General features: G+C 39.2%; 1 protein-coding gene across 3 annotated transcripts in view; it reads right to left on the bottom strand.

Annotated features, from left to right (window-relative positions):
- The window catches only part of LOC129009591 (C-type lectin domain family 6 member A), a 49,526-nt gene extending 23,331 nt beyond the window's left edge, over positions 1–26,195 (bottom strand). The window contains exons 1-3 of one of the 3 annotated variants that reach the window (XM_054442786.2): positions 26,126–26,195; positions 25,443–25,521; positions 935–1,770 (exon numbers count right to left, since the gene is read on the bottom strand). In XM_054442786.2, the coding sequence (XP_054298761.1) occupies positions 935–965 (31 nt within the window). In that variant the 5' untranslated portion in view covers positions 966–1,770; positions 25,443–25,521; positions 26,126–26,195. Of the gene's footprint in view, positions 1–934; positions 7,033–25,442; positions 25,522–26,125 lie in introns of those variants that run through there. The other 2 variants (XM_063672389.1, XM_054442781.2) reach the window with 2 other exon arrangements.
- Between the last annotated feature and the right edge of the window lie 724 nt (positions 26,196–26,919).

Here is a 26,919-nt window from a genome sequence, read left to right as displayed (position 1 = left end):
AGCACAATGAGGCAATCTTGGCTCACTGCAACCTCCACCTCCTGGGTTCAAGTGATTCTCCTGCCTCAGCCTCCTGAGTGGCTAGGATTACAGGCGCACGCCACCATGCCCAGCTTAGTTTTGTCTTTTTATTAGAGACAGGATTTCACCATGTTGGCCAGGCTGGTCTCAAACTCCTGACCTCAAGTGATCCACCCACCTCAGCCTCCCAAAGTGCTGAGATTACAGGTGTGGGCCACTGAGCCTGGCCCAACAATAATTTATTGTATATTTCAAAATAGCTAGAAGAGTAGATTTGGAAAGTTCCAAACACAAAGGCATGATAAATATTTGAGGTGATGGATAATCTAATTTTCCAGACTTTATCATTACACATCATATTCTTGTATCAAAATATCACATGGAGCCCATAAACATGCACAACTATTTTGTATCCATAAAAAATTTTCATAAAAATTTTTTAAAACATTATTGATGGACATGCAAAGGGTTGAAGCTAAAGTCAAATTTTCATGCATTAAAAATGGGAAGCTTTTTTCTTACAAAAAAATTAGAAAAGCAAGTACAAAAAAAAACTCAGGGTAATTGGAAAGAATACTGCTTCCTGGATTTCAAAATTAGTCAAAAGACTTTTAAGAGCAGACATCCAATAATCAGTTATTTCCGTTTACCTTCTATCATGTAAATCTTTTCTGTCTCCCTAAACTTTCAATAAAATCTGATACAAACCTCCCAAAACATATTTGCTTTCTTATTCTTTCAAGTGCTTATGGCTCTGGCTCTGAAGAATTACTCTTTCTTTCAAATTCCTGTGAGTCTACTATATTGGTCCAATCACTAGCTCTTCAATCTGCTCTTTGTCTACTTCTTTTCTCCAGGTGATCTTATTTCACCACACACTTCCACTTTCCTCTGAAACTGAGGAAATACTCACCTGTACCTTGAGGTTGCTGCTCTTGCGTCATTATGCAGGCTCCCTGTGTTGAGAAGGTCCAGGAACCTTTTGTACCTCTCTCCCTAAAGATGTTGCCCAGAGACACAGCTTCATTTAAAGAAGCTAGAGCTCAGGGACAAACTGCTACACACTCTCATAGGACTAAGAGACTTCCAACATTAAGTGTACCTCAAAAGAAGAAGTCACAGTTACAACTAAAGTTTCCAGTGATTTCGATACGTGGGGTTAAAAAAAAACAAAAGAGGAATTGAGAAACATATTGAAAACCATTCATGAGAACTTTGACAAGAATACTTAGATCATTTCTTCAGTTTCTAACATAAAATTTCTCTGTCTGATTCCTATTCATTCTGGCATGCAAAATAGAAAATTTTGTATCTCCTAAAAGAAATCTATTTAGAGACCTTCGTTAAATTAAGTGCTCCCTAACTAAACTTTACATTGGCTACTTATTTTATGCAAGCCTTAATCCATGTGTTGAACAGTGTCCTAGGAAGTAAGCAAAAGTCTGATTGAATGGATGTGGTTTAGATATGAAGGGTAACATAGTAAATAACAAAACCCATGAACGTTGTTAAGGAATGTGACTGCAAAATGAAACATTCTGAAATCAGTCTGCAAACGTGATGAAACATTCTTACTGCATCCAGACTAATATTGGGCAGATGTCAGTGATATTTTGTAATCTCCCTGATTAGGCAAAAGGGAGCCTGAAGTGATATAAAATCAGAAACAGGCTTTATGAATTTTATACTGTAGCACAGAAAATATGATTTGTTTTCTTGTCCTCATAGATTCTTAGTAGAGACACTCTCCTGAAAACAAAAGGCAGAGAAACAAGAGAAAAAACAGGAGTTTATCAATGCGTGTTATACCCATCACTCAGGAGAGAACTCAGTTCAAATGTATTTATCTCTTTCACAGCAGTGGCTTACAGGCCTTACTTAAATAGTATGTTAACAAACAGCCATAAATCTTATGGAGTGCTGAGAATGAAAAAAAAAAACAAAAAAAAAACTGTTATTTGAGGAATGTGAGTGCCTTGAAACTATCAAGTCCAGAGTGGACTCATGAGAGAGACATGACAGGAGTCATGCCTCACTCCCACCTTGAGCTAAATTTACCTCTTGAAGCCATTTGCTACATGGGTTCTAGACTAACTGAACCCTACAAGTTAACAGTATACAGCTGATTACTAATCAATGTGGTTTCTGTAAACCAATGATAATTTACTGATGAGTAACTTTTTAATTCACTCCCTCTCCTGATTCATTCTTTTTTTAATTTTTATTTTTCCATAAATTATTGGGGTACAGGTGGTATTTGGTTACATGAGTAAGGTTTTTAGTGGTGATTTGTGAGATTTTTGTGCACCCATCACCCAAGCAGCACACCCTGCACCATATTTGTAGTCTTTTATCCCTCGCCCCCCTCCCACTCTTCCCCTCAAGTCCCCAAAGTCCATTGTACCATTCTTATATGTTTTGTGTCATCGTAGCTTAGCTCCCCATATCATTGAGAACATATGATGTTTGGTTTTCCATTCCTGAGTTACTTCACTTAGAATAATAGTCTCCAATCTCATCCAGGTCAGTGCAAGTGCTGTTAATACATTCCTTCTTATGACTGAGTAGTAGGCCATTGTATATCTATACCACAGTTTCTTTATCCACTCATTGATTGATGAGCATTTGGGATGGTTCCATGATTTTTCAGATTCATTCTTTTTTCTTTAAAATCTTCAGTCTTTCCTTTGTTCTCTAGACCACTTCCCAAGGCAACTTGGAAGTGTTTTCCTGGGTAGCTGTCCTCAACCTTGGCCCAAATAAACTCTCTATATTAATGTGGCTTCAGCTACTTCCTTTAGGATGATAGTGAAAAGACAAAGAAGGAGAGTATCTTCAGGATTCCAAAAGGAAATGAAATACAGGAAGGTATTTTAACAGGAAGAGTAAAATCTGCTTCTAAATCCTTTTACAAGTATCGTGAAGGAGCTAATCCTTAGCTGGGAGAAGTAGAAAGAAGGGCAGGAAGACCTTCGTCTTTGTAAACTGTTGTTCTGCCAACAGGCAAGAAGAAGGAGGGGAAGAATGTTCTCCTACATTGCCACCTTTTTCAGCTCAACAATATGCAGTTATCTTAGAGAAGGTTATTTTGGTTTCCTCCAATCATTACCCAAGGGCTTTGAGATACTTAATCACTCACATGCAGTCTCTAAAATGTAGACCATTCTATTAACATCACAAACAGCTCCACATTCTCAAGTGAGCAATCTTGTATACAAGAAAATCTACTATGAATATTGAACTTGTGATATTATAAGAAACATGCATATTTCATTTTTATCACAGAGCTTCTGAAACCCTAAAACTTCCTGGTTGATAGAGATGATAAGAGCATCTTTGGTTATAATGTTTGGGTTTTTTCCTCAGCTTCTCAACCATGTTCTAGAGTAATAAAGGTGCAAGAAACATCTTATGTTATCTATTTGTTTTTTGTTCCAAGTTTCTGAAATAGCTCCAGGGCAATAAAAGACAAAAGAGAAAAGTTAACAATAGTTACCTAGCTGAACATTAAAAAAAATTTTAAGATGAAAAGAGAGTATTTTATTATTCATAACAAGTTTAACCAAGCCTGGTGTCTATGCTCCTGAGGTAACTCTTGATGTTCCCCAAGACTGCTTCAGGATGGGAGCTGGTTTCCAGAGGAACCAATCATGTGACTAGAGGATGGAAACTTTCAGCCCCACTCCTCCAGGGAAGAAAAAGGCCTGGAGATTGAGTTCAATCACTAATGGCTAATGACGTAACCAAACATGCCTTCATAATAGGGCCTCCATAAAAACTCTCAACAATGGTTTTAAACTGAACAGGGATTTTTAAAGTGACAAGATAGTTAGAGCTATAGCGAATGATGAAATAGACATTGAGCAACAGGACAAAAGCTCAGAAAACTTCCCCAATGGTTAATTTGAGATGCATTTGATCATAAAAGGACAAGGGAGAAGAAGTGGTTATGTCAACATTTGTTTCCAGTTCACATCAGAGACAAAGAAACACAAACCCAAGGATTGAATCACTTGGTGGTCCAATAAAAGAATACATTCTCCTTAGCTATCTGGAGGTAAAGTAGTTTAGAGACTCCTTTGTTTCTCATCTGTCTCCTATTATGCTCCCCTAATCACGTTCTGGTCTTGACCATTAACAACCCTATGCTCCATTCTCTTTGCTTCTTTCCATTTATTTGTCCTGTATAAATTTCTAGATTACAGTGGCATGCCTTTGAATCAAGAGTGCTGAAATGGTACGAGCAAAGGCAAAAAGAAGAGATACACCAATATAAAATATAATATAATATAAAACAAAATCAGGAGAGAGAATGCTAAATCAGAGCAAAAGCAGAATTGTGGGCAGGCTCAGGTCACATCTCCAAACAAACATTAAGTTATTTGAGCCTGTCCAGGGAGTAATGCAAAAACAAGCAATGGAGAAGATGGGAACTACTAGAGATTGAAAATAAAAGCATATACTAGTATACCAGTAGACAGAGACAAAGTGAAAATTGTTGTTTTGGCCTGATCTCTTCTAAATGAGATGTGAGAGGTGAACTAACAACATGAACCAAATCCTTTTCCTAAAAGTAGTATTGGGTTGTTCTTTTGAAAACTGGTATCCATGATTGGATCTATCCATGATTGAACTAAGCAGGCACAACTTGATTCTCTTGTATCTGAATTGAGATAAAAACAATTACATCGATTACTGGTGACAAACATTGCCCCTAGGAGATATTTAGACTCAGACATGAGGTCCACACAAATTAATATAAAATATCCTCAAATACCTGCCCGGCCACCGCACAGTCTGGGAAGTGAGGAGCGCCTCTGCCCAGACGACCCACCATCTGGGAAGTGAGGAGAGCCTCTGCCTCGCCGCCATGCAACCCTCCAGGTGTGAAGTGGCAGCCTTGTTTGTGATCTTTCTGCCCTCCCCAAGTTTGCATTTTCGACAGTAAAATTTATTTTTAAATTTAAATATATATATATCCTCAAATACACAAGACATATAGCATCTCATTATTTTCAATGTATTAGGTTTTTTGTTATTGTTGATTCCTATTACCACTGGATAATAAGAAATTCCTTGGAAGTCTTTCTTGGGACTATCCTCTGTCCCTGGGATTATATCAAGATTCTAGAGATTATGTAGATCCAGAAATTGAAGGAGGGAAAAGTGGCAGTTTATTGTTCATGGATCCACACCGGTCACATCTGTACCCTCATGTGCCCCAAGCCCTCAGTGCCATGATACCTCCCCAATGCTTTGAAGCCGACTTTGTTCTGTTAGTTGTTCTTTGTGCAAGAGTTGGTCTACAACAAGCTAGTTCACCATTACTGGAAGTGGGACAGCTCATTTGGGTAACCCTAAATGATTTTGTTTTCCCTTAACCTTTATCAGGGGTTTGAAGTAGTGGAGTTGAGTTGTTGGGAAGTTGAAACCAATCTAGATGAATAATGATTAAACTCTTATGGGCCAATGACCCATGTGAGATTCTGATTAAAGCTTTGACTCAATAACAGGTTATTATTTTCATAAATACATAACAAAAATTATATATATTTTTATCAAAAATTAACCTCATTAACATCAACAGCATAAACTATTTTTACCAAAAAAAGGTCTCATTTTAATTTTTATATAAATATTAAGGCCCTTTCTTTTTTCTTTATATTTCAGCTTTTATTTTAGATACAGGGGGTACATGTGTAGGATTGTTCATTGAGTATATTGGACCCAGCTAGTGAGCACAGTACCCAAAAGATAGTTTTTCAAACCTTGCCCCAGCCTCCCTCTCCCAACTAGTAATCCACCGTGTCTATTCTTTTCATATTTATATCCATGTGTGCTCAGTGTTTAACTCCCACTCATAAGTGAGGACGTGCAGTATTTGGTTTCCTGTTCTGATGTTAATTCCCTTAGGATTATGGTCTCCAGCTCCATCCACGTTGCTACAAAGGACATGATTCCTTTTTTTTCATGGCTATGTAGCGTTCCATGTTGCATATATACCACATTTTTTTTATACAATCCACCACTGATGGGCACCTAGGTTGATTCCATGTCTTTGCAATGGTGACTAGCACAGCAATGAAAATATAAGTGCATGTGTCTTTTTGAGGTAATAATCCATATTCCTTTGGATATATACTCTAATGGAATTTCTGCATTGAAGGGTAGCTCTGTTTTAAGTTCTTTGAGAAATCTCCAAACTGTTTTCCACAGTGGCTTAACTAATTTACATTCCCTCCAGCAGTGTAAAAACACTTACTTTTCTCCACAGCCTTGCCAGCATCTGTCATTTCTTGACATTTTAATTATAGCCAAAATGTGTACTTTTTACATTCAAACTAGTTTTCAAGGAAAAAAAACAAATACAAGCCTAAGTTAGTGTCCCCAAAGTAAAGAACTTATCAACAGCTCATCTTCTAAAAGAACGCAATTCATTAAAGGAAAAAACCATTGGTTCTAATTCTTTTTCCTTTTCTTTCTTACAGAAGTTCAAGATTGTCTTTGATAAAAGAATATTTACCAGGTGTCGAAAAGTATGCTGAGGAGGAGCCAAGATGGCCGAATAGGAACAGCTCCGGTCTACAGCTCCCAGCGTGAGCGACGCAGAAGACGGGTGATTTCTGCATTTCCATCTGAGGTACCGGGTTCATCTCAGTAGGGAGTGCCAGACAGTGGGCGCAGGTCAGTGGGTGCGCACACCGTGTGTGAGCCAAAGAAGGGCGAGGCATTGCCTCATTCGGGAAGCGCAAGGGGTCAGGGAGTTCCCTTTCCTGGTCAAAGAAAGGGGTGACAGACGGCACCTGGAAAATCGGGCCACTCCCACCCGAATACTGCGCTTTTCAGACAGGTTTAAAAAATGGCACACCAGGAGAGTATAGCCCGCACCTGGCTCAGAGGGTCCTATGCCCACGGAGTCTCGCTGATTGCTAGCACAGCAGTCTGAGATCAAACTGCAAGGCGGCAGCGAGGCTGGGGGAGGGGCGCCCGCCATTGCCCAGGCTCGCTTAGGTAAACAAAGCAGCCGGGAAGCTCAAACTGGGTGGAGCCCACCACAGCTCAAGGAGGCCTGCCTGCCTCTGTAGGCTCCACCTCTGGGGGCAGGGCACAGACAAACAAAAAGACAGCAGTAACCTCTGCAGACTTAAATGTCCCTGTCTGACAGCTGTGAGGAGAGCAGTGGTTCTCCCAGCACGCAGCTGGAGATCTGAGAACGGGCAGATTGCCTCCTCAAGTGGGTCCCTGACCCCTGACCCCCGAGCAGCCTAACTGGGAGGCACCCCCCAGCAGGGGCAGACTGATACCTCACACGGCCGGCCAGGTACTCCAACAGACATGCAGCTGAGGGTCCTGTCTGTTAGAAGGAAAACTAACAAACAGAAAGGACATCCACACCAAAAACCCATGTGTACATCACCATCATCAAAGACCAAAAGTAGATAAAACCACAAAGATGGGGAAAAAACACAGCAGAAAAACTGGAAACTCTAAAAAGCAGAGCACCTCTCCTCCTCCAAAGGAACACAGTTCCCCACCAGCAACGGAACAAAGCTGGACGGAGAATGACTTTGACGAGCTGAGAGAAGAAGGCTTCAGACGATCAAATTACTCCGAGCTATGGGAGGATATTCAAACCAAAGGCAAAGAAGTTGAAAACTTTGAAAAAAATTTAGAAGAATGTATAACTAGAATAACCAATACAGAGAAGTGCTTAAAGGAGCTGATGGAGCTGAAAACCAAGGCTCGAGAACTACGTGAAGAATGCAGAAGACTCAGGAGCCAATGCGATCAAATGGAAGAAAGGGTATCAGTGATGGAAGATGAAATGAATGAAATGAAGTGAGAAGGGAAGTTTAGAGAAAAAAGAATAAAAAGAAATGAGCAAAGCCTCCAAGAAATATGGGACTATGTGAAAAGACCAAATCTACGTCTGATTGGTGTACCTGAAAGTGACAGGGAGAATGGAACCAAGTTGGAAAACACTGCAGGGTATTATCCAGGAGAACATCCCCAATCTAGCAAGGCAGGCCAACATTCAGATTCGGGAAATACAGAGAACGCCACAAAGATACTCCTCGAGAAGAGCAACTCCAAGACACATAATTGTCAGATTCACCAAAGTTGAAATGAAGGAAAAAATGTTAAGGGCAGCCAGAGAGAAACGTTGGGTTCCCCTCAAAGGGAAGCCCATCAGACTAACAGTGGATCTCTCAGCAGAAACTCTACAAGCCAGAAGAGAGTGGGGGCCAATATTCAACATCCTTAAAGAAAAGAATTTTCGACCCAGAATTTCATATCCAGCCAAACTAAGCTTCATAAGTGAAGGAGAAATAAAATACTTTACAGACAAGCAAATGCTGAGAGATTTTGTCACCACCAGGCTGCCCTAAAAGAGCTCCTGAAGGAAGCACTAAACATAGAAAGGCACAACCGGTACCAGCCGCTGCAAAATCATGCCAGAATGTAAAGACCATCGAGACTAGGAAGAAACTGCATCAACTAACGAGCAAAATAACCAGCTAACATCATAATGACAGGATCAAATTCACACTTAACAATATTAACTTTAAATGTAAATGGACTAAATGCTCCAATTAAAAGACACAGACTGGCAAATTGGATAAAGAGTGAAGACCCATCAGTGTGCTGTATTCAGGAAACCCATCTCACGTGCAGAGACACACATAGGCTCAAAATCAAAGGATGGAGGAAGATCTACCAAGCAAAAGGAAAGCAAAAAAAGGCAGGGGTTGCAATCCTAGTCTCTGATAAAATAGACTTTAAACCAACAAAGATCAAAAGAGACAAAGAAGGCCATTACATAATGGTAAAGGGATCAATTCAACAAGAAGAGCTAACTATCCTAAATATATATGCACCCAATACAGGAGCACCCGAATTCACAAAGCAAGTCCTGAGTGACCTACACAGAGACTTACACTCTCACATATTAATAAAGGGAGACTTTAACACCCCACTGTCAACAACATTAGACAGGTCAATGAGACAGAAAGTCAACAAGGATACCCAGGAATTGAACTCACCTCTGCACCAAGCAGACCTAATAGACATCTACAGAACTCTCCACCTCAAATCAACAGAATATACATTCTTTTCAGCACCACATCACACCTATTCCAAAATTGACCACATACTTGGAAGTAAAGCTCTCCTCAGCAAATGTAAAACAACAGAAATTATAACAAACTATCTCTCAGATCACAGTGCAATCAAGCTAGAACTCAGGATTAAGAATCTCACTCAAAACCGCTCAATTACATGGAAACTGAACAACCTGCTCCTGAATGACTACTGGGTACATAACGAAATGAAGGCAGAAATAAAGATGTTCTTTGAAACCAATGAGAACCAAGACACAACATACCAGAATCTCTGGGATGCATTCAAAGCAGTGTGTAGAGGGAAATTTATAGCGCTAAATGCCCACAAGAGAAAGCAGGAAAGATCAAAAATTGACACCCTAACATCACAATTAAAAGAACTAGAGAAGCAAGAGCAAACACAATCAAAAGCTAGCAGAAGGCAAGAAATAACTAAAATCAGAGCAGAACTGAAGGAAATAGAGACACAAAAAACCCTTCAAAAAATTAATGAATCCAGGAGCTGGTTTTTTGAAAGGATCAACAAAATTGATAGACCACTAGCAAGACTAATAAAGAAAAAAAGAGAGAAGAATCAAATAGATGCAATAAAAAATGATAAAGGGGATATCACCACCGATCGCACAGAAATACAAACTACCATCAGAGAATATTACAAACACCTCTATGCAAATAAACTAGAAAATCTAGAAGAAATGGATAAATTCCTCGACACATACACTCTCCCAAGACTAAACCAGGAAGAAGTTGAATCTCTGAATAGACCAATAACAGGAGCTGAAATTGTGGCAATAATCAATAGCTCACTGACCAAAAAGAGTCCAGGACCAGATGGATTCACAGCCGAATTCTACCAGAGGTACAAGGAGGAACTGGTACCATTCCTTCTGAAACTATTCCAATTAATAGAAAAAGAGGGAGTCCTCCCTAACTCATTTTATGAGTCCAGCATCATCCCGATACCAAAGCCTGGCAGACATACAACCAAAAAAGAGAATTTTAGACCAATATCCTTGATGAACATTGATGCAAAAATCCTCAATAAAATACTGGCAGACCAAATCCAGCAGCACATCAAAAAGCTTATCCACCATGATCAAGTGGGCTTCATCCCTGGGATGCAAGGCTGGTTCAATATATGCAAATCAATAAATGTAATCCAGCATATAAACAGAACCAAAGACAAAAACCACATGATTATCTCAATAGATGCAGAAAAGGCCTTTGACAAAATTCAACAACCCTTCATGCTAAAAACTCTCAATAAATTAGGTATTGATGGGACGTATCTCAAAATAATACGAGCTATCTATGAAAAACCCACAGCCAATATCATACTGAATGGGCAAAAACTGGAAGCACTCCCTTTGAAAACTGGCACAAGACAGGGATGCCCTCTCTCACCACTCCTATTCAACATAGTGTTGGAAGTTCTGGCCAGGGCAATTAGGCAGGAGAAGGAAATAATGGGTATTTAATTAGGGAAAGAGGAAGTCAAATTGTCCCTGTTTGCAGACGACATGATGGTATATCTAGAACACCCCATTGTCTCAGCCCAAAATCTCCTTAAGCTGATAAGCAACTTCAGCAAAGTCTCAGGATACAAAATCAATGTACAAAAATCACAAGCATTCTTATATACCAACAACAGACAAACAGAGAGCCAAATCATGAGTGAACTCCCATTCACAATTGCTTCAAAGAGAATAAAATACCTAGGAATCCAACTTACAAGGGACGTGAAGGACCTCTTCAAGGAGAACTACAAACCACTGCTCAAGGAAATAAAAGAGGATACAAACAAATGGAAGAACATTCCATGCTCATGGGTAGGAAGAATCAATATCGTGAAAATGGCCATACTGCCCAAGGTAATTTACAGATTCAATACCATCCCCATCAAGCTACCAATGACTTTCTTCACAGAATTGGAAAAAACTACTTTAAAGTTCATATGGAACCAAAAAAGAGCCCGCATTGCCAAGTCAGTCTTAAGCCAAAAGAACAAAGCTGGAGGCATCACACTACCTGACTTCAAACTATACTACAAGGCTACAGTAACCAAAACAGCATGGTACTGGTACCAAAACACAGATATAGATCAATGGAACAGAACAGAGCCCTCAGAAACAATGCCGCATATCTACAACTATCTGATCTTTGACAAACCTGAGAAAAACAAGCAATGGGGAAAGGATTCCCTATTTAATAAACGGTGCTGGGAAAACTGGCTAGCCATATGTAGAAAGCTGAAACTGGATCCCTTCCTTACACCTTATACAAAAATTAATTCAAGATGGATTAAAGACTTAAACGTTAGACCTAAAACCATAAAAACCCTAGAAGAAAACCTCGGCAATAACATTCAGGACGTAGGCATGGGCAAGGACTTCATGTCTAAAACACCAAAAGCAATGGCAACAAAAGCCAAAATTGACAAATGAGATCTAATTAAACTCAAGGGCTTCTGCACAGCAAAAGAAACTACCATCAGAGTGAACAGGCAACCTACAAAATGGGAGAAAATTTTCACAACCTACTCATCTGACAAAGGGCTAATATCCAGAATCTACAATGAACTCCAACAAATTTACAAGAAAAAAACAAACAACCCCATCAAAAAGTGGGCGAAGGATATGAACAGACACTTCTCAAAAGAAGACATTTATGCAGCCAAAAAACACATGAAGAAATGCTCACCATCACCGGCCATCAGAGAAATGCAAATCAAAACCACAATGAGATACCGTCTCACACCAGTTAGAATGGCAATCATTAAAAAATCCAGAAACAACAGGTGCTGGAGAGGATGTGGAGAAATAGGAACACTTTTACACTGTTGGTGGGACTGTAAACTAGTTCAACCATTGTGGAAGTCAGTGTGGTGATTCCTCAGGGATCTAGAACTAGAAATACCATTTGACCCAGCCATCCCATTACTGGGTATATACCCAAAGGACTGTAAATCATGATGCTATAAAGACACATGCACACATATGTTTATTGCGGCATTATTCACAATAGCAGAGACTTGGAACCAACCCAAATGTCCAACAATGATAGACTGGATTAAGAAAATGTGGCACATATACACCATGGAATACTATGCAGCCATAAAAAATGATGAGTTCATGTCCTTTGTAGGGACATGGATGAAATTGGAAATCATCATTCTCAGTAAACTATCGCAAGAACAAAAAACCAAACACCGCATATTCTCACTCATAGGTGGGAAGCGAACAATGAGAACACATGGACACAGGAAGGGGAACATCACACTCTGGGGACCGTTGTGGGGGGGGCGGGGGGAGGGATAGCATTGGGAGATATACCTAAAGTGTAATAATAATAAATAAAAATAAAAATAAAATAAAATAAAATAAAATAAAAAAAGAATATTTACCAGGTGTCTGAAAATACCAAGCTGGAGAACTGGTCTATGGTGATTAAAAAGTCTCAAGGTATGTCTCACCCCCTGGAGAATTTTTCCTATGTCGACCAAAGGGGTAAGTCTGCTACATTTTTACTGGTAACAAATTGCTGTCAATGCTGGGAAAAGCGAACGTTACACTATTCAAATAATTCCTGGTCAACAGTTTCCTCAATCTGTGATACAAGTACTAAAAAGCTAGGCTTTAGAACTGCATATATTGTATTTGAGTGACTCCTTTGCAGCTGAAAACACTGAATTAGATTTATAGTTTTTAAAAATAGTATTGTCAGTAGAAAAAAAGTGAGTGCATGGAAATAAATCTCACTAGAAGATCTTTTAATTTCTTCCTCAGTTTATATCCAGGGGATCTAAATGCACTCAGGTGCTATCTCCTGCATTTGTCCACTTGATATCATCTAACTGGAATCACATTAGTGATTTTTAGTGACTTATTTTATTAAACTCACTTTTTCTTGTGAAGTAGTAATATGAAATGAGCTTCTGTATTTAGGGAAGAAGAGACCCTCTCATATTGTTCTATATTGTTTTATACTCAGTACCTGTTTTGAGAAAAAACAACAAGGAAGTAAAACTAAAGACAGGCAGCCCCGCACCAGGCTCAAAACCAGGCCTGAGCCTGCCTGGCCTAAACCCAGCAGTTAAAAATCAACTCATAACTTGGAAACCAATGTTATTCATAGATTCCAGACATTGTATAGAAGAACATTGTGAAACTCCCTGCCCTATTCTGTTTCTCTCTAACCACCGGTGCATGCAGCCCCTGTCATGTACCACCTGTTTGCACAAATCAATCACGACCCTTTCATGTGAAATCTTTAATGTTGTGAGCCACTAAAAGGGACAGAAATAGTGCATTCAGGAAGCTTGGATTTTGAGGCACTAGCTTGCCGGTGCTCCCAGCTCAATAAAGCCCTTCCTTCTACAACTTGGTGTCTGAGGGGTTTTGTCTGCAGCTAGTCCTGCTACATTTCTTGCTTCCCCGACCAGGAAATGAGGTAGCTGACCAACAGCTGAGGCAGCCCCTTAGGCCGCTTAGGACTGTCCTGTGGAGCATCCCTGCGGGCGACTGTGGCCACCCTGAGTGACGAGATCCAAAGGGGAGTAAGAGCCACCTACTCTACCACACTAGCTCTTAGGACCCCCATTGCAAGGGGGTGAGGCACCCCCCGTGATACGGGCAGTAAGAGCCAGCCCCTCTGCCGCCCTGGCCCTTAGGAGCCCCATCGCAGAAGGGTGAGGCACCCCCCGCCATACGGGGAGTAAGAGCCAGCCCCTCTTCCCGCCTCCGGTTTTTAGGATCAGCGGTGGACTCACAGCCTGTTTACCATATTGTGAGTAATATCATCTCCCCTCTGGAAATTATGAACTATTTCAGAGATGGGTGTACACCCTCGGTGTACAGAGGTACCAAGGGTGTACACCCGTCTGTATTGGGGGTAACATCATCCTCTTCCTCCCTGAATATTAAGAACAGTATCACAGTGGTGTTTCTACTCCCTGCGATATTGGGTGTCATATCCTCCTCTCCCACGTTGCAATTAGAAACAATATCAGTGGGGGCGTGTCCACCTTCTGTGATATTTAAAGTAATATCATCCTCTTCCTTCCAGGATCATGGGAACAATATCCCTGGGGGGTGTACACTTTCTGCGATATATGTAGTCATATCACCCCCTCGGCCTTGGAATATTACGAAGGACCATCTCACATGGGGGTGTACACTTCCTGTGATATTGGGAGTAATATCAACTTCTCGGCCTCTGAATATTAGGAAGAATATCACAGGGTGGGTGTACACCTCCTGCTCTATTATGGGGAGTAATATCTATCTATTATGGTGAGTAATATCATCCCCTCCCTTTCAGGATATTAATAACAACATCACAGGGTGGGTGAACACAGCCTGCGATGCTGGAATTATTATCATCCCCTCCCCCTCGGGTTACTAGGAACAATATCACAGAAGAGGTGTACACTCCCTGCCACATTGGGAGTAATATCATATGGTTCTTCTGTGAATATTAGGAGCAATATCACCGGTGGCTGTACATTCATTGCTATGTTGGCAGTCATATCATACTCTACCTGCTGGATATTAGGATCAGTGTCACAGGGTGAGTGTACACCTACTGTGATATTAAAACTAATATCATGCTCTCCATCCCTGGATATTAGGAACAATATCACAGGTAGGTGTACACCCCCTGCGGTATTAGGAGTAATAATATTATTAATTATTAAACACCACCAGGCCTGCCTTATTAGAGCACCTAAAGGAAGCCCTAAACATGGAAAGGAACAACCAGTACCAGCCACTAGGGGCTGCAGACCGCTAGCAAGACTAGTAAAGAAGAAATAGCAAGACTAATAAAATAGAAATAGTGGCTTCTTTCTAATAAAGAAGAAAAGATGGCTGTAAAGACCATCAATGCTAGGAAGAAACTGCATCAACTAACGGGCAAAATAACCAGCTAACATCATAATGACAGTATCAAATTCACAAATAACAATATTAACCTTAAATGTCAATGGGCTAAATGCCCCTGTTAAAACACACAGACTGGCAAATTGGATATAGAGTCAACACTCATCAGTGTGCTCTATTCAAGAGACCCATCTCACGTGCAGAGACACACATAGGCTCAAAATAAGGGGATGGAGGAAGATCTACCACACGAAAGGAAAGCAAAAAAAAAAAAAAAAGCAGGGGTTGCAATCCTAGTCTCTGATAAAACAGACTTAAAACCAACAAAGATTAAAAGAGACAAAGAAGGCCATTGCATAATGGTAAAGAGATCAGTTCAACTAGAAGAGGTAACTCTCCTAAATATATATGCACCCAATACAGGAGCACCCAGATTCATAAAGCAAGTCCTTAGAGACCTACAAAGAGACTTAGACTCCCACACAATAATAATGGGAGACTTTCACACCCCACTATCAACATTAGACAGATCAACGAGACAGAAAGTTAACAAGGATACCCACGAATTGAACTCAGCTCTGCACCAAGCAGACCTAATAGACATCTACAGAACTCTTAACCACAAATCAACAGAATATACATTCTTTTCAGCATCATACCACACCTATTCCAAAATTGACCACATAGTTGGAAGTGAAGAACTCCTCAGCAAATGTAAAAGAACAGAAATTATAGCAAACTATCTCTCAGACCACAGTGCAATCAAACTAGAACTCAGGATTAAGAAACTCACTCAAGCCGGGCGCGGTGGCTCACACCTGTAATCCCAGCACTTTGGGAGGCCGGGGCGGGCGGATCACGAGGTCAGGGGATCGAGACCATCCTGGCTAACACGGTGAAACCCTGTCTCTACTAAAAATACAAAAAAAAAATTAGCTGGGCGCGGTGGCAGGCACCTATAGTCCCAGCTACTCGGGAGGCTGAGGCAGGAGAATGGCATGAACCCAGGAGGCGGAGCTTGAAGTGAGCCAAGATAGCGCCACTGCAGTCCGGCCTGGGCGAAAAAGCGAGACTCCATCTCAAAAAAAAAAAAAAAGAAAAGAAAAAAAAAGAAACTCACTCAAAACTGCTCAATTACATGGAAATGGAACAACCTGCTCCTGAATGAATACTGGGTACATAACGAAATGAAGGCAGAAATAAAGATGTTCTTTGAAACCAATGAGAACCAAGACACAACATACCAGAATCTCTGGGACACATTCAAAGCAGTGTGTAGAGGGAAATTTATAGCACTAAATGCCCACAAGAGAAAGCAGGAAAGATCGAAAATTGACACCTGAACATCACAATTAAAAAAACTAGAGAAGCAAGAGCAAACACATTCAAAAGGTAGCAGAAGGCAAGAAATAACTAAGATCAGAGCAGAACTGAAGGAAATAGAGACACAAAAAACCCTTCAAAAAATTAATGAATCCAGGAGCTGGTTTTTTGAAAAGATCAACAAAATTGATAGAATGCTAGCAAGACTAATAAAGAAGAAATGAAAGAATCAAATAGACGCAATAAAAAATGATAAAAGGGATATCACCACCAATCCCACAGAAATACAAACTACCATCAGAGAATACTATAAACACCTCTGCGCAAATAAACTAGAAAATCTAGAAGAAATGGATAAATTCCTGGACACATACACCCTCCCAAGACTAAACCAGGAAGAAGTTGAATCTCTGAATAGACCAATAACAGGAGCTGAAATTGAGGCAATAATTAATAGCTTACCAACCAAAAAAAGTCCAGGACCAGATGGATTCACAGTCAAATTCTACCAGAGGTGCAAAGAGGAGCTGGTACCATCTTTCTGAAACTATTCCAATCAATAGAAAAAGAGGGAATCCTCCCTAACTCATCTTATGAGGCCAGCAGTATCCTGATACCAAAGCCTGGCAGAGACACAACAAAGGAAGAGAATTTTAGACCAATATCCCTGATGAACATGGATGCAAAAATCCTCAATAAAATACCGGCAAAACGAATCCAGCAGCACATCAAAAAGCTTATCCACCATGATCAAGTGGGCTTCATCCCTGGGATGCAAGGCTGGTTCAACATACGAAAATCAATAAATGTAATCCAGCATATAAACAGAACTAACAACAAAAACCAAATGATTATCTCAATAGATGCAGAAAAGGCCTTCAACAAAATTCAACAACGCTTCATGCTAAAAGCTCTCAATAAATTAGGTATTGATGGGACATATCTCAAAATAATAAGAGCTATCTATGACAAACCCACAGCCAATATCATACTGAATGGTCAAAAATTGGAAGCATTCCCTTTGAAAACTGGCACAAGACAGGGATTCCCTCTCTCACCACTCCTATTCAACATAGTATTAGAAGTTCTTACCGGGCAATCAGGCAAGAGAAAGAAATAAAGGGTATTCAATTAGGAAAAGAGGAAGTCAAATTGTCCCTGTTTGCAGACGACATGATTGTATATTTAGAAAACCCCATCGTCTCAGCCCAAAATCTCCTTAAGCTGATAGGCAACTTCAGCAAAGTCTCAGGGTACAAAATCAATGTGCAAAAATCACAGGCATTCTTATACACCAATAACAGACAAACAGAGAGCCAAATCATGAGTGAACTCCCATTCACAATTGCTTCAAAGAGAATAAAATACCTAGGAATCCAACTTACAAGGGACGTGAAGGACCTCTTCAAGGAGAACTACAAACCACTGCTCAAGGAAATAAAAGAGGATACAAACAAATGGAAGAACATTCCATGCTCATGGGTAGGAAGAATCAATATTATGAAAATGGCCATACTGCCCAAGGTAATTTATAGATTCAAGGCCATCCCCATCAAGCTACCAATGACTTTCTTCACAGAATTGGAAAAAAATACTTTCAAGTTCATATGGAACCAAAAAAGAGCCCGCATTGCCAAGTCAATCTTAAGCCAAAAGAACAAAGCTGGAGGCATCACGCTACCTGACTTCAAACTATACTACAAGGCTACAGTAACAAAAACAGCATGGTACTGCTACCAAAACAGAGATATAGACTAATGGAACAGAACAGAGCCCTCAGAAATAATGCCGCATATCGACAACTATCTGATCTTTGACAAACCTGACAAAAACAAGCAATGGGGAAAGGAGTCTCTAATAAATGGTGCTGGGAAAACTGGCTAGCCGTATGTAGAAAGCTGAAACTGGATCCCTTCCTTACACCTTATACAAAAATTAATTCAAGATGGATTAAAGACTTAAACATTAGACCTAAAACCATAAAAACCCTAGAAGAAAACCTCGGCAATACCATTCAGGACATAGGGGCATGGGCAAGGACTTCATGTCTAAACACCAAAAGCAATGGCAACAAAAGCCAAAATTGACAAATGGGATCTAATTAAACTCAAGAGCTTCTGCACAGCAAAAGAAACTACCATCAGAGTGAACAGGCAACATACAGAATGGGAGAAAATTTTTGCAATCTACTCATCTGACAAAGGGCTAATATCCAGAATCTACAATGAACTCAAACAAATTTACAAGAAAAAACAACCCCATCAAAAAGTGGGTGAAGGATATGAACAGACACTTCTCAAAAGAAGACATTTATGCAGCCAAAAGACACATGAAAAAATGCTCATCATCACTGGCCATCAGAGAAATGTAAATCAAAACCACAATGAGATACCATCTCACACCAGTTAGAATGGCGATCATTAAAAAGTCAGGAAACACCAGATGCTGGAGAGGATGTGGAGAAATAGGAACACTTTTACACTGTTAGTGGGACTGTAAACTAGTTCAACCACTGTGGAAGTCAGTGTGGCGATTCCTCAGGGATCTAGAACTAGAAATACCATTTGACCCAGCCATCCCATTACTGGGTATATACCCAAAGGATTATAAATCATGCTGCTATAAAGACACATGCACACGTATGTTTATTGTGGCACTATTCACAATAGCAAAGACTTGGAACCAACCCAAATGTCCAGCAATGATAGACTGGATTAAGAAAATGTGGTACATATACACCATGGAATACTATGCAGCCATAAAAAATGATGAGTTCATGTCCTTTGTAGGGACATGGATGAAGCTGGAAACCATCATTCTCAGCAAACTATCACAAGGACAAAAAACAAAACACCGCATGTTCTCACTCATAGGTGGGAATTGAACAATGAGAACACATGGACACAGGAAGGGGAACATCACACACTGGGGCCTGTTGTGGGGTGGGGGGGGAGGGAGGAGGGACAGCATTAGGAGATATACCTAATGTTAAACGATGAGTTAACGGGTGCAGCACACCAACATGGCACATGTGTACATATGTAACAAACCTGCAAGTTGTGCACATGTACCCTAGAACTTAAAGTATTAAAAAAAAAAAAAAAAAGAAACAGATCTTTTGTTTCAAATGTAGGAAGATCAGTAGTAGAATGTAGATAAGGCAATCCATAAAGCATCTCATAAGGCCTATGTCTTTTCAGGGAGCAGTTCCGACTCTCAGCAGGGCAATAGGCCTGTTTACTTTCCCTGAGGGCAGATGCCATGGCATGTGGTATTCCCATTTTCTTTAGGGTTTATTTGTTGGTTTTTCTGCACACTATGCAACTATCTGCAACTTGTCTAGCAAGGGTATAAATTCCTATGCATCCATAAACTCTAAGGACTGCATCACACATAGCTTGGGGGCCCCAGTGAGTTCCTTGATGTAGCTGTGACAGTATCTCTCATGTGAGGGGCTTAGACAGCATTTCTCTCTTGTCTGGTAGCACCCATTTTCCCTCCTGGCTTTCTTTGACTCCTACTTCTTTTAAATTTTCTTGCCCTCTTGGGGAGAAGATAGGGACGGCAGCTGGAGGGGGAAGATAAGGGGTTAGGTGGAAAATGGGTGCTGCTTGAGAAGAGGCAGCTTGTTTGGCTACTTGGTCAGCTAGATTATTCCCTCAGTTCTCGAAGGAAAGATTCTTCTAGTGACCTGGAACATGAACAACTGCTATCTCTTCTGGCAGCTGTAAGTTCTCTAGTACTCGGATTATCAAGTCTCTATGGACTAAGTTTCAGCTTTCACTGTTAATGAGGCCTCGCTCTGCCCAAATTTTCTGAAAGGTGTGGACTACTCCAAAGGCATACTTGGAGTCAGTACAAATCGTCCCTTTCTGGTTTTGCAGAAATTTTAAGACTTGATTTAGTGCAAACAACTCACATGTTTGCCCAGACCAGTCATTAGGTAGGGTGTCTCCATCTACTACTGAGTACCTGTTATGCCTTTTCTCTTTTATTACTTGAGAACAACCATCTACAAAAAGGTGTCTTCTGGTTTGAAAGGGAGTTTATCTAAACATCTATGCCCAAGTTCTTCTGGTCTTGGGGCATAGGTTTTTTTCTGGGTTTCAATTTCCTGTTAAGAAGGCAGCAGGGTTAAGTGAATCATCAGTGGTTAGGGCTAAATCAACTTTTTCTAACAAGATAGCCTCATATTTTAAAATTCTTGATTCAGTAAGCTACCTTTCTGCCTTCTGACTTACGATAGTTCCGACCTGATGTGCTCACAATGGAGTTTCCTCCAAAAGTTATTTTTCTACTTTCTTCTGTAAGCAAAGCAGTTGCCGCTACAGATTGAATGCATTCGGGCCATCCACAGGTTACTGGGTCAAGGATTTTTTATAGGAAGGCTATGGGTTGCCGGTGGCCTCCATGCTTTTGGGTAAGTACTCCTGAGGCTACTTCCTTGTTTACTTTGACAAAAAGATAGAATGGCTGCTCGAAGGAGGGTAAAGCTAGGACAGGGGCAGTTACTAATAGATGTTTTAACCTTTCTACCTGTTGCATTTCCGGTAATTGGAACAGGAGATATTACAACTGACACCACTGATCATTCAAGGCTACTATGAACACCTTTACGCACATAAACTAGAAAACCTAGAAGAGACGGATAAATTCCTAGAAAAATACAACCCTCCAAGCTTAAATCAGGAAGAATTAGATACCCTGAAAGACCAATAACAAGCAGCAAGACTGAAATAGTAATTTAAAAAATTATTAACAAAAAAAAGTCCAGATGAATTCACAGAAGAATTCTACCAGACATTCAAAAAAGAACTGGTACCAATCCTTTTGACACTATTCCACAGGATAAAGAAAGAGGGAACCCTTCCTAGTTTATTCTATGAAGCCAGCACCACCCTATTACCAATACCAAGAAAGAACTTAACCAAAAAAGAAAACTACAGACCTGTATCCCTGAAGAACATAGATGCTAAAATCCTTAACAAAATACTAGCTAACTGAATCCAACCATGATCAAATGGGTTTCATACCAGAGATGCAGGGATGGTTTAACATATGCCATTCAATAAATGTGATATACCACATAAACAGAATTAGAAACAAAAATCACATGATCATCTCAATAGATGCAGAAAAAGCATTTGACAAAATCCAGCATCAATTTATGATTAAAACTCTCAGCAAAATCGGCATACAGGGGACATACCTCAATGTAATAAAAGCCATCTATGACAAACCCACAGCCAACAAAATACTGAATGAGGAAAACTTGAAAGCATTCCCTCTGAGAACTGGAACAAGACAAGGATGCACACTCTCAGTACTCCTCTTCAACATGGTACTGGAAGTCCTAGCCAGAGCAATCAGAAAAGAGAAAGAAATAAAGGGCATCCAAATCAGTAAAGAGGAAGTCAGCTGTCACTGTTTGCTGATAATATGGTCATTTATCTCGAAAACCCTGACGACTCCTCCAGAAAGCTCCTAGAACTGATAGAAGAATTTAGCAAAGCTTCTAGATATAAGATTAAGGTACAAAAATCCGTAGCTCTTCTCTACACCAACAGTGACCAAGTGGAGAACCAAATCAAGAACTTAACCTCTTTTACAACAGCTGCAAAAAAAATAAAATACTTAGAAATATGCCTAACCAAGGAGGCAAAAGGCCTCTACAAAGAAAACTATAAAACACTGCTGAAAGAAATTATGGATGATACAAACAAATGGAAACACATCCCATGCTCATGGATGGGTAGAATCAATATTGTCAAAATGACCATATTGCCAAGAGCAATCTAAAAATTCAACACGACACCCATCAAATACCATCATCATTCTCCATAGAATTAGAAAAACAATTCTAAAATTCAGATGAAACCAAAAAGGAGCCTGCATAGTTAAACTAAGACTAAGCAAAAAGAACAAATCTGGAGGCATCATACTACCTGATTTCAAACTATATTATAAGGTCATAGTCACCAAAACAGCACGGTACTGGTGTAAAAACAGGCACATAGACCAATGGAACAGAATACAGAACCCAGAAATAAAGCCAAATACTTACAGTCAACTGATCTTCAACAAAGCAAACAAAAACATAAAGTGGGGAAAGAACACCCTTTTCAACAAACGGTGCTGGCATAATTGGCTAGCCACATGTAGGAGAATGAAACTAGATCCCCATCTTTCACTTTATACAAAAATCAACTCAAGATGTATTACAGACTTAAATCTAAGACCTGAAACCATAAAAATTCTAGAAAATAACATTAAAAAACCCTTCTAGACATTGGCTTAGGCAAGGATTTCATGACCAAGAACCCAAAAGCGAATGCAATAAAAACAAAGATAAATAGCTGGGACTTAATTAAACTAAAGAACTTATGCATGGCAAAAGGAACAGTCAGTAGAGTAAACAGCCCGGAGACTGGGAAAAAATCTTCACAATCTATACATCCAACAAAGGACTAATATCCAGAATCTACAACAAACTCAAACAAATCAGTAAGAAAAGAACAAACAAAAAAGAAAAGAACAAACTATCCCACCAAAAAGTGGGCTAAAGACACGAATAGACAATTCTCAAAAGAAGATATACAAATGGCCAACAAACATGAAAAAAAATCGTCAACATCACTAATGATCAGGGAAATGCAAATCAAAACCACAATGTGATATGACCTTACTCCTGAAAGAATGGCCATAAAGAAAAAGTCAAAAAACAGTAGATGTTGACATGGATGTGGTGATCAGGGAATACTTCTACACTGCTGGTGGGAATGTACAGTCACTATGGAAAAAAGTGTGAAGATTCCTTAAAGAACTAAAAGTAGAACTATAATTTGATCCAGCAATCTCACTACTGGGTATCCACCCAGAGAAAAAGAAGTCATCATACAAAAAAGATACTTGCACATGCATGTTAATAGCAGCACAATTCATAATTGCAAAATCATGGAACCAGCCCAAATGCCTGTCAATCAACAAGTGGATAAAGAAAATGTTGTATATATATTTATACCATGGAATACTACTCAGCCATAAAAATGAACGAAATAATAGCATTTGCAGGGATGTGGATGAGACTGGAGACTATTATTCTAAGTGAAGTAACTCAGGAATGGAAAACTAAACATCATATGTGCTCACTGATATGTGGGAGCTAAGCCAGGAGGACACAAGGCATAAGAATGATACAATGGACTTTGGGTATTTGGAGGGAAGGGTGGGGGGGACAAAGGATAAAAGTCTACAGATAGGTTGCAGTGTACACTGCTCGGGAGATGGGTGCACCAAAATCTCACAAATCACCCTGAAAGAACTTACTCATGTACCCAAATACTACCTGTACCCCAGTAACCTATGGAAAATTTTAAAAAATAAAAATCAATAGTGAAAAATCTTAAAAGTAGTCAGAGAAAGGAAATATAGCATATCCAGGGAAAAAAAGTAAAGAAAAACCCAAGACATTTCATCAGATGTTTGGCATATTTATAAAGATACACTTGCAATTACCATTTGACTCATCAATTTTATTTCTAGAAACTTATTCAACAGAAGGGAAAAAATATTTACAAAAATACTTCCACATAAATATTTATAACAGATTTTCTTAAAGGCCAAATCCAGGAAAAAAACAAATTTCCATCAATAGGAAAATGTATAGATATTTATACGTATGTTGCATTTATACAATGAAATACTACTCACTAGTAGAAGGAAATTAACTACTGGCAGTAAAAAGAATATAGATAAATCTCAAAAACAGTATGCTAAACAAAAGAAGCCAGACACAAAAGAGAACATACTGTATAGTTTTGTTTGTATGAAACTCTAGAAAACAAAAATATAATCCACATTTAGAACAGATCAATGGTTGTTTGGGGTTGGGTGGAAGCAGGATTGACTAAGAAGGGGTTTAGAGAACTTTGCAGGTAATAAAAATGTTCAACTTGATTGCATTTTTAAAAAGAAAGAAAAATTATCTGAGAAATGAGGGTCCTTTTAAATTATCAGGCCTAGAGAAACATTAAAATGAGAGCAATCACATCCTACTCCCTTTCTTTGAGCTATGTATTCATGTCTTAAAACTGCTTGCTATTGCCAGGAGTGATTACAAATTAACTTAATGATGTCACACTGGACAGTATAATCCATGATCTATAGTTAATGATTTATAGCCAATCACTAATTAGTGTTATTTCTGTGAACCAATGAGAATTTCTGACAAACAGTTTTGTACCAACCCACTCCCTATCTCCCTCTTTTGCCTTTAAAAACCTGCCTGTAACAAAGGCCAGAGGAAGCTTAACAGCCAAGAGTACTTGGGTCTGTTATTCCTGGCTTCTGCCCTCACTTTGGCTCAAGAAAACTCTAATTATAATTTGTGTCTCAGCCCCTTCCTTTTAGGTCAACATTTCACAGTTTACAAGTATAAAAACTTGTCAAACTCATTGAAATGTTTACTTAAATGGATATATTTTGTGGTATACAAATTTTACTTCAACTGATTCAAAAAGAAGGCAATGAGCATGATAGAAACCATTTTCTCTTCTCCCTATACTCTAATTCACCCAGAAGGAACTTCCACTAACAAGCCCAACATGTTTCCTATTTCTTCATTTCTCACAATATCCAAAACACTTTATTAGGGTCAAATGTTCTCATTATTTCCACTGGAGAGAATTAATTAATCAAAGGCCAGTATTCAAGTGTTGCTTTTCTCAAGGAAGTGAGAGGAAGGATTTTTTTCCCCCTCAGGCAGCCTGTACAATTCTCCCAAAAAGGGTTTCTATTTTAGACTTGGGTTTAGGCATAGTAGGAAACGCTTTTTGGCTTTAAATCCAATTCACATGTTTCAGTACAGCTTTACCAGTAATAAAGTGAGTGTTGAGATTGCTTTCTGATTCTTTTGTCTATTTCATAATTTACTTAGAATTCAGACTACAGTGTCATTTCAGCCTATTAAGTTTGAAATGCTTATTTAGGGTCTCCAGTTGAAGCAGCAAGACTTACATGGAATTCATAACAGAGAACAAGCTGAATAGGAATGTAGACATTAGAACAGGAAGTCTGATTACTCATGGCAAAATGATACCTTTAAGCGGAATTGCATTTCAAAGTAGATCAGGAAAAACCCCTTGCAATTTTCCATTACACAGATTTTTGACGAGTCACTGGAAAAGAGGAAGGAGAATTAGTTCCCTTAGACTTCATTATGTCTGTCAAGCTAAAGAGCTTCACGTTCTTAAAATCCTTCAGAACACAACCCTCTCACAGAGCAGCTTAACCCTGTTATGTCACCCTTATTCTCTCTCATGTGTTTTAAGATTAAAACTGGCATCATGATTCTGACTCACTTAATGTCAATTCTCTCCAATCCTCCTGAATATACTCGCTCTTCTATATATCCAATCCAAGAAAGAAAACTTTGGTATCTCAGACCTTGCTTATATTTGTTTATTTTATCTGTTTATAGATTTACATATCTTTTTCTTTTAAGTAAATAATTTATCACTCTCAGAATACATGAACAGAGGTATACACAATGTTGATGCATCTATCACAGCTTGAGTGTCACACAAATCCATGAAACTGGCAATGTTCCAGGGTGCTGGAGTGGTCTATTTACCACTTTTGGGTGTGTGAACCTCTAGTGGTAAATTTAACAAGGCTTACCTCAACCTGTTAACTCAACAGGACTATCCTCAAGGAGATGAGCATGCAGGCATGCCTCCTTTACAGAAGCTCCACTGAGCCCACCAAGAAGAACTGAGATACCTTAATGCTGCAGCCTCCAGTTGGTGAGATGTCCCAATATTCTTTTCTATTTACTTGCTTTTAGCTTTTACTAAAAAGAAAAGAATCTAATTTTAAAATGTATATGCAAACACACACACACGAGTAAGTAGCTACAAGGATTTGAACCCACATCTGTGTATTTGCCATAAATACTTAGTTTGAAGAATAAAACATACAATTGTTTTGAAGAATAAAATGCAGTTTATCATTAATGTTTTAGGAGACTTAAAATTTCTCTTGGCCGGGCGCGGTGGCTCACGCCTAGATTTACATATCTTTTCAATATCCATCATATTAAAATGTAAAAGCTACAGTTCAGAGCAGGAACTCTGTCACATGCCTCATTGTTCCCCTAATACCAGGAAAATACTAATTACCCAATAAAAATTTGTTGACTCACTGGCTGACTGTGTCTCTGTATTTTATTATTTCTGAAGAAAACTCATGGGCCTTTTTAGAGTTTCTGAAGTTTTCTGACTGCTATTACCTATTTTTTTAAAATAAGGAGTAATTTTTAAGTAAACAAGGGAAGGTTTTAATGTTTTGATATATCTTAAACATCTCGCAGTAAAAACTATCTTTATGTTTTTGGCGAGAACATGCACTGATATCTTTGTTTTCCACTTCATCTCTTTACTCCTTTAATTCATTTTTTTTTTGATTTGTGAAGACTCAACCCAATTTAATTACTATTCATTTTTCTTAGTCTAAATATGAGTTTCCTAATCTTCTTCCCCTTGATTACTGATTTATTCTTAAACTCAATTCTCTCT

This window comes from Pongo pygmaeus, chromosome 10, assembly GCF_028885625.2.
Source record: "Pongo pygmaeus isolate AG05252 chromosome 10, NHGRI_mPonPyg2-v2.0_pri, whole genome shotgun sequence".
Classification (NCBI taxonomy): domain Eukaryota; kingdom Metazoa; phylum Chordata; class Mammalia; order Primates; family Hominidae; genus Pongo; species Pongo pygmaeus.
Note: the sequence above shows the minus strand (reverse complement) of the source record. Positions and strands in the feature narration are given on the sequence as shown.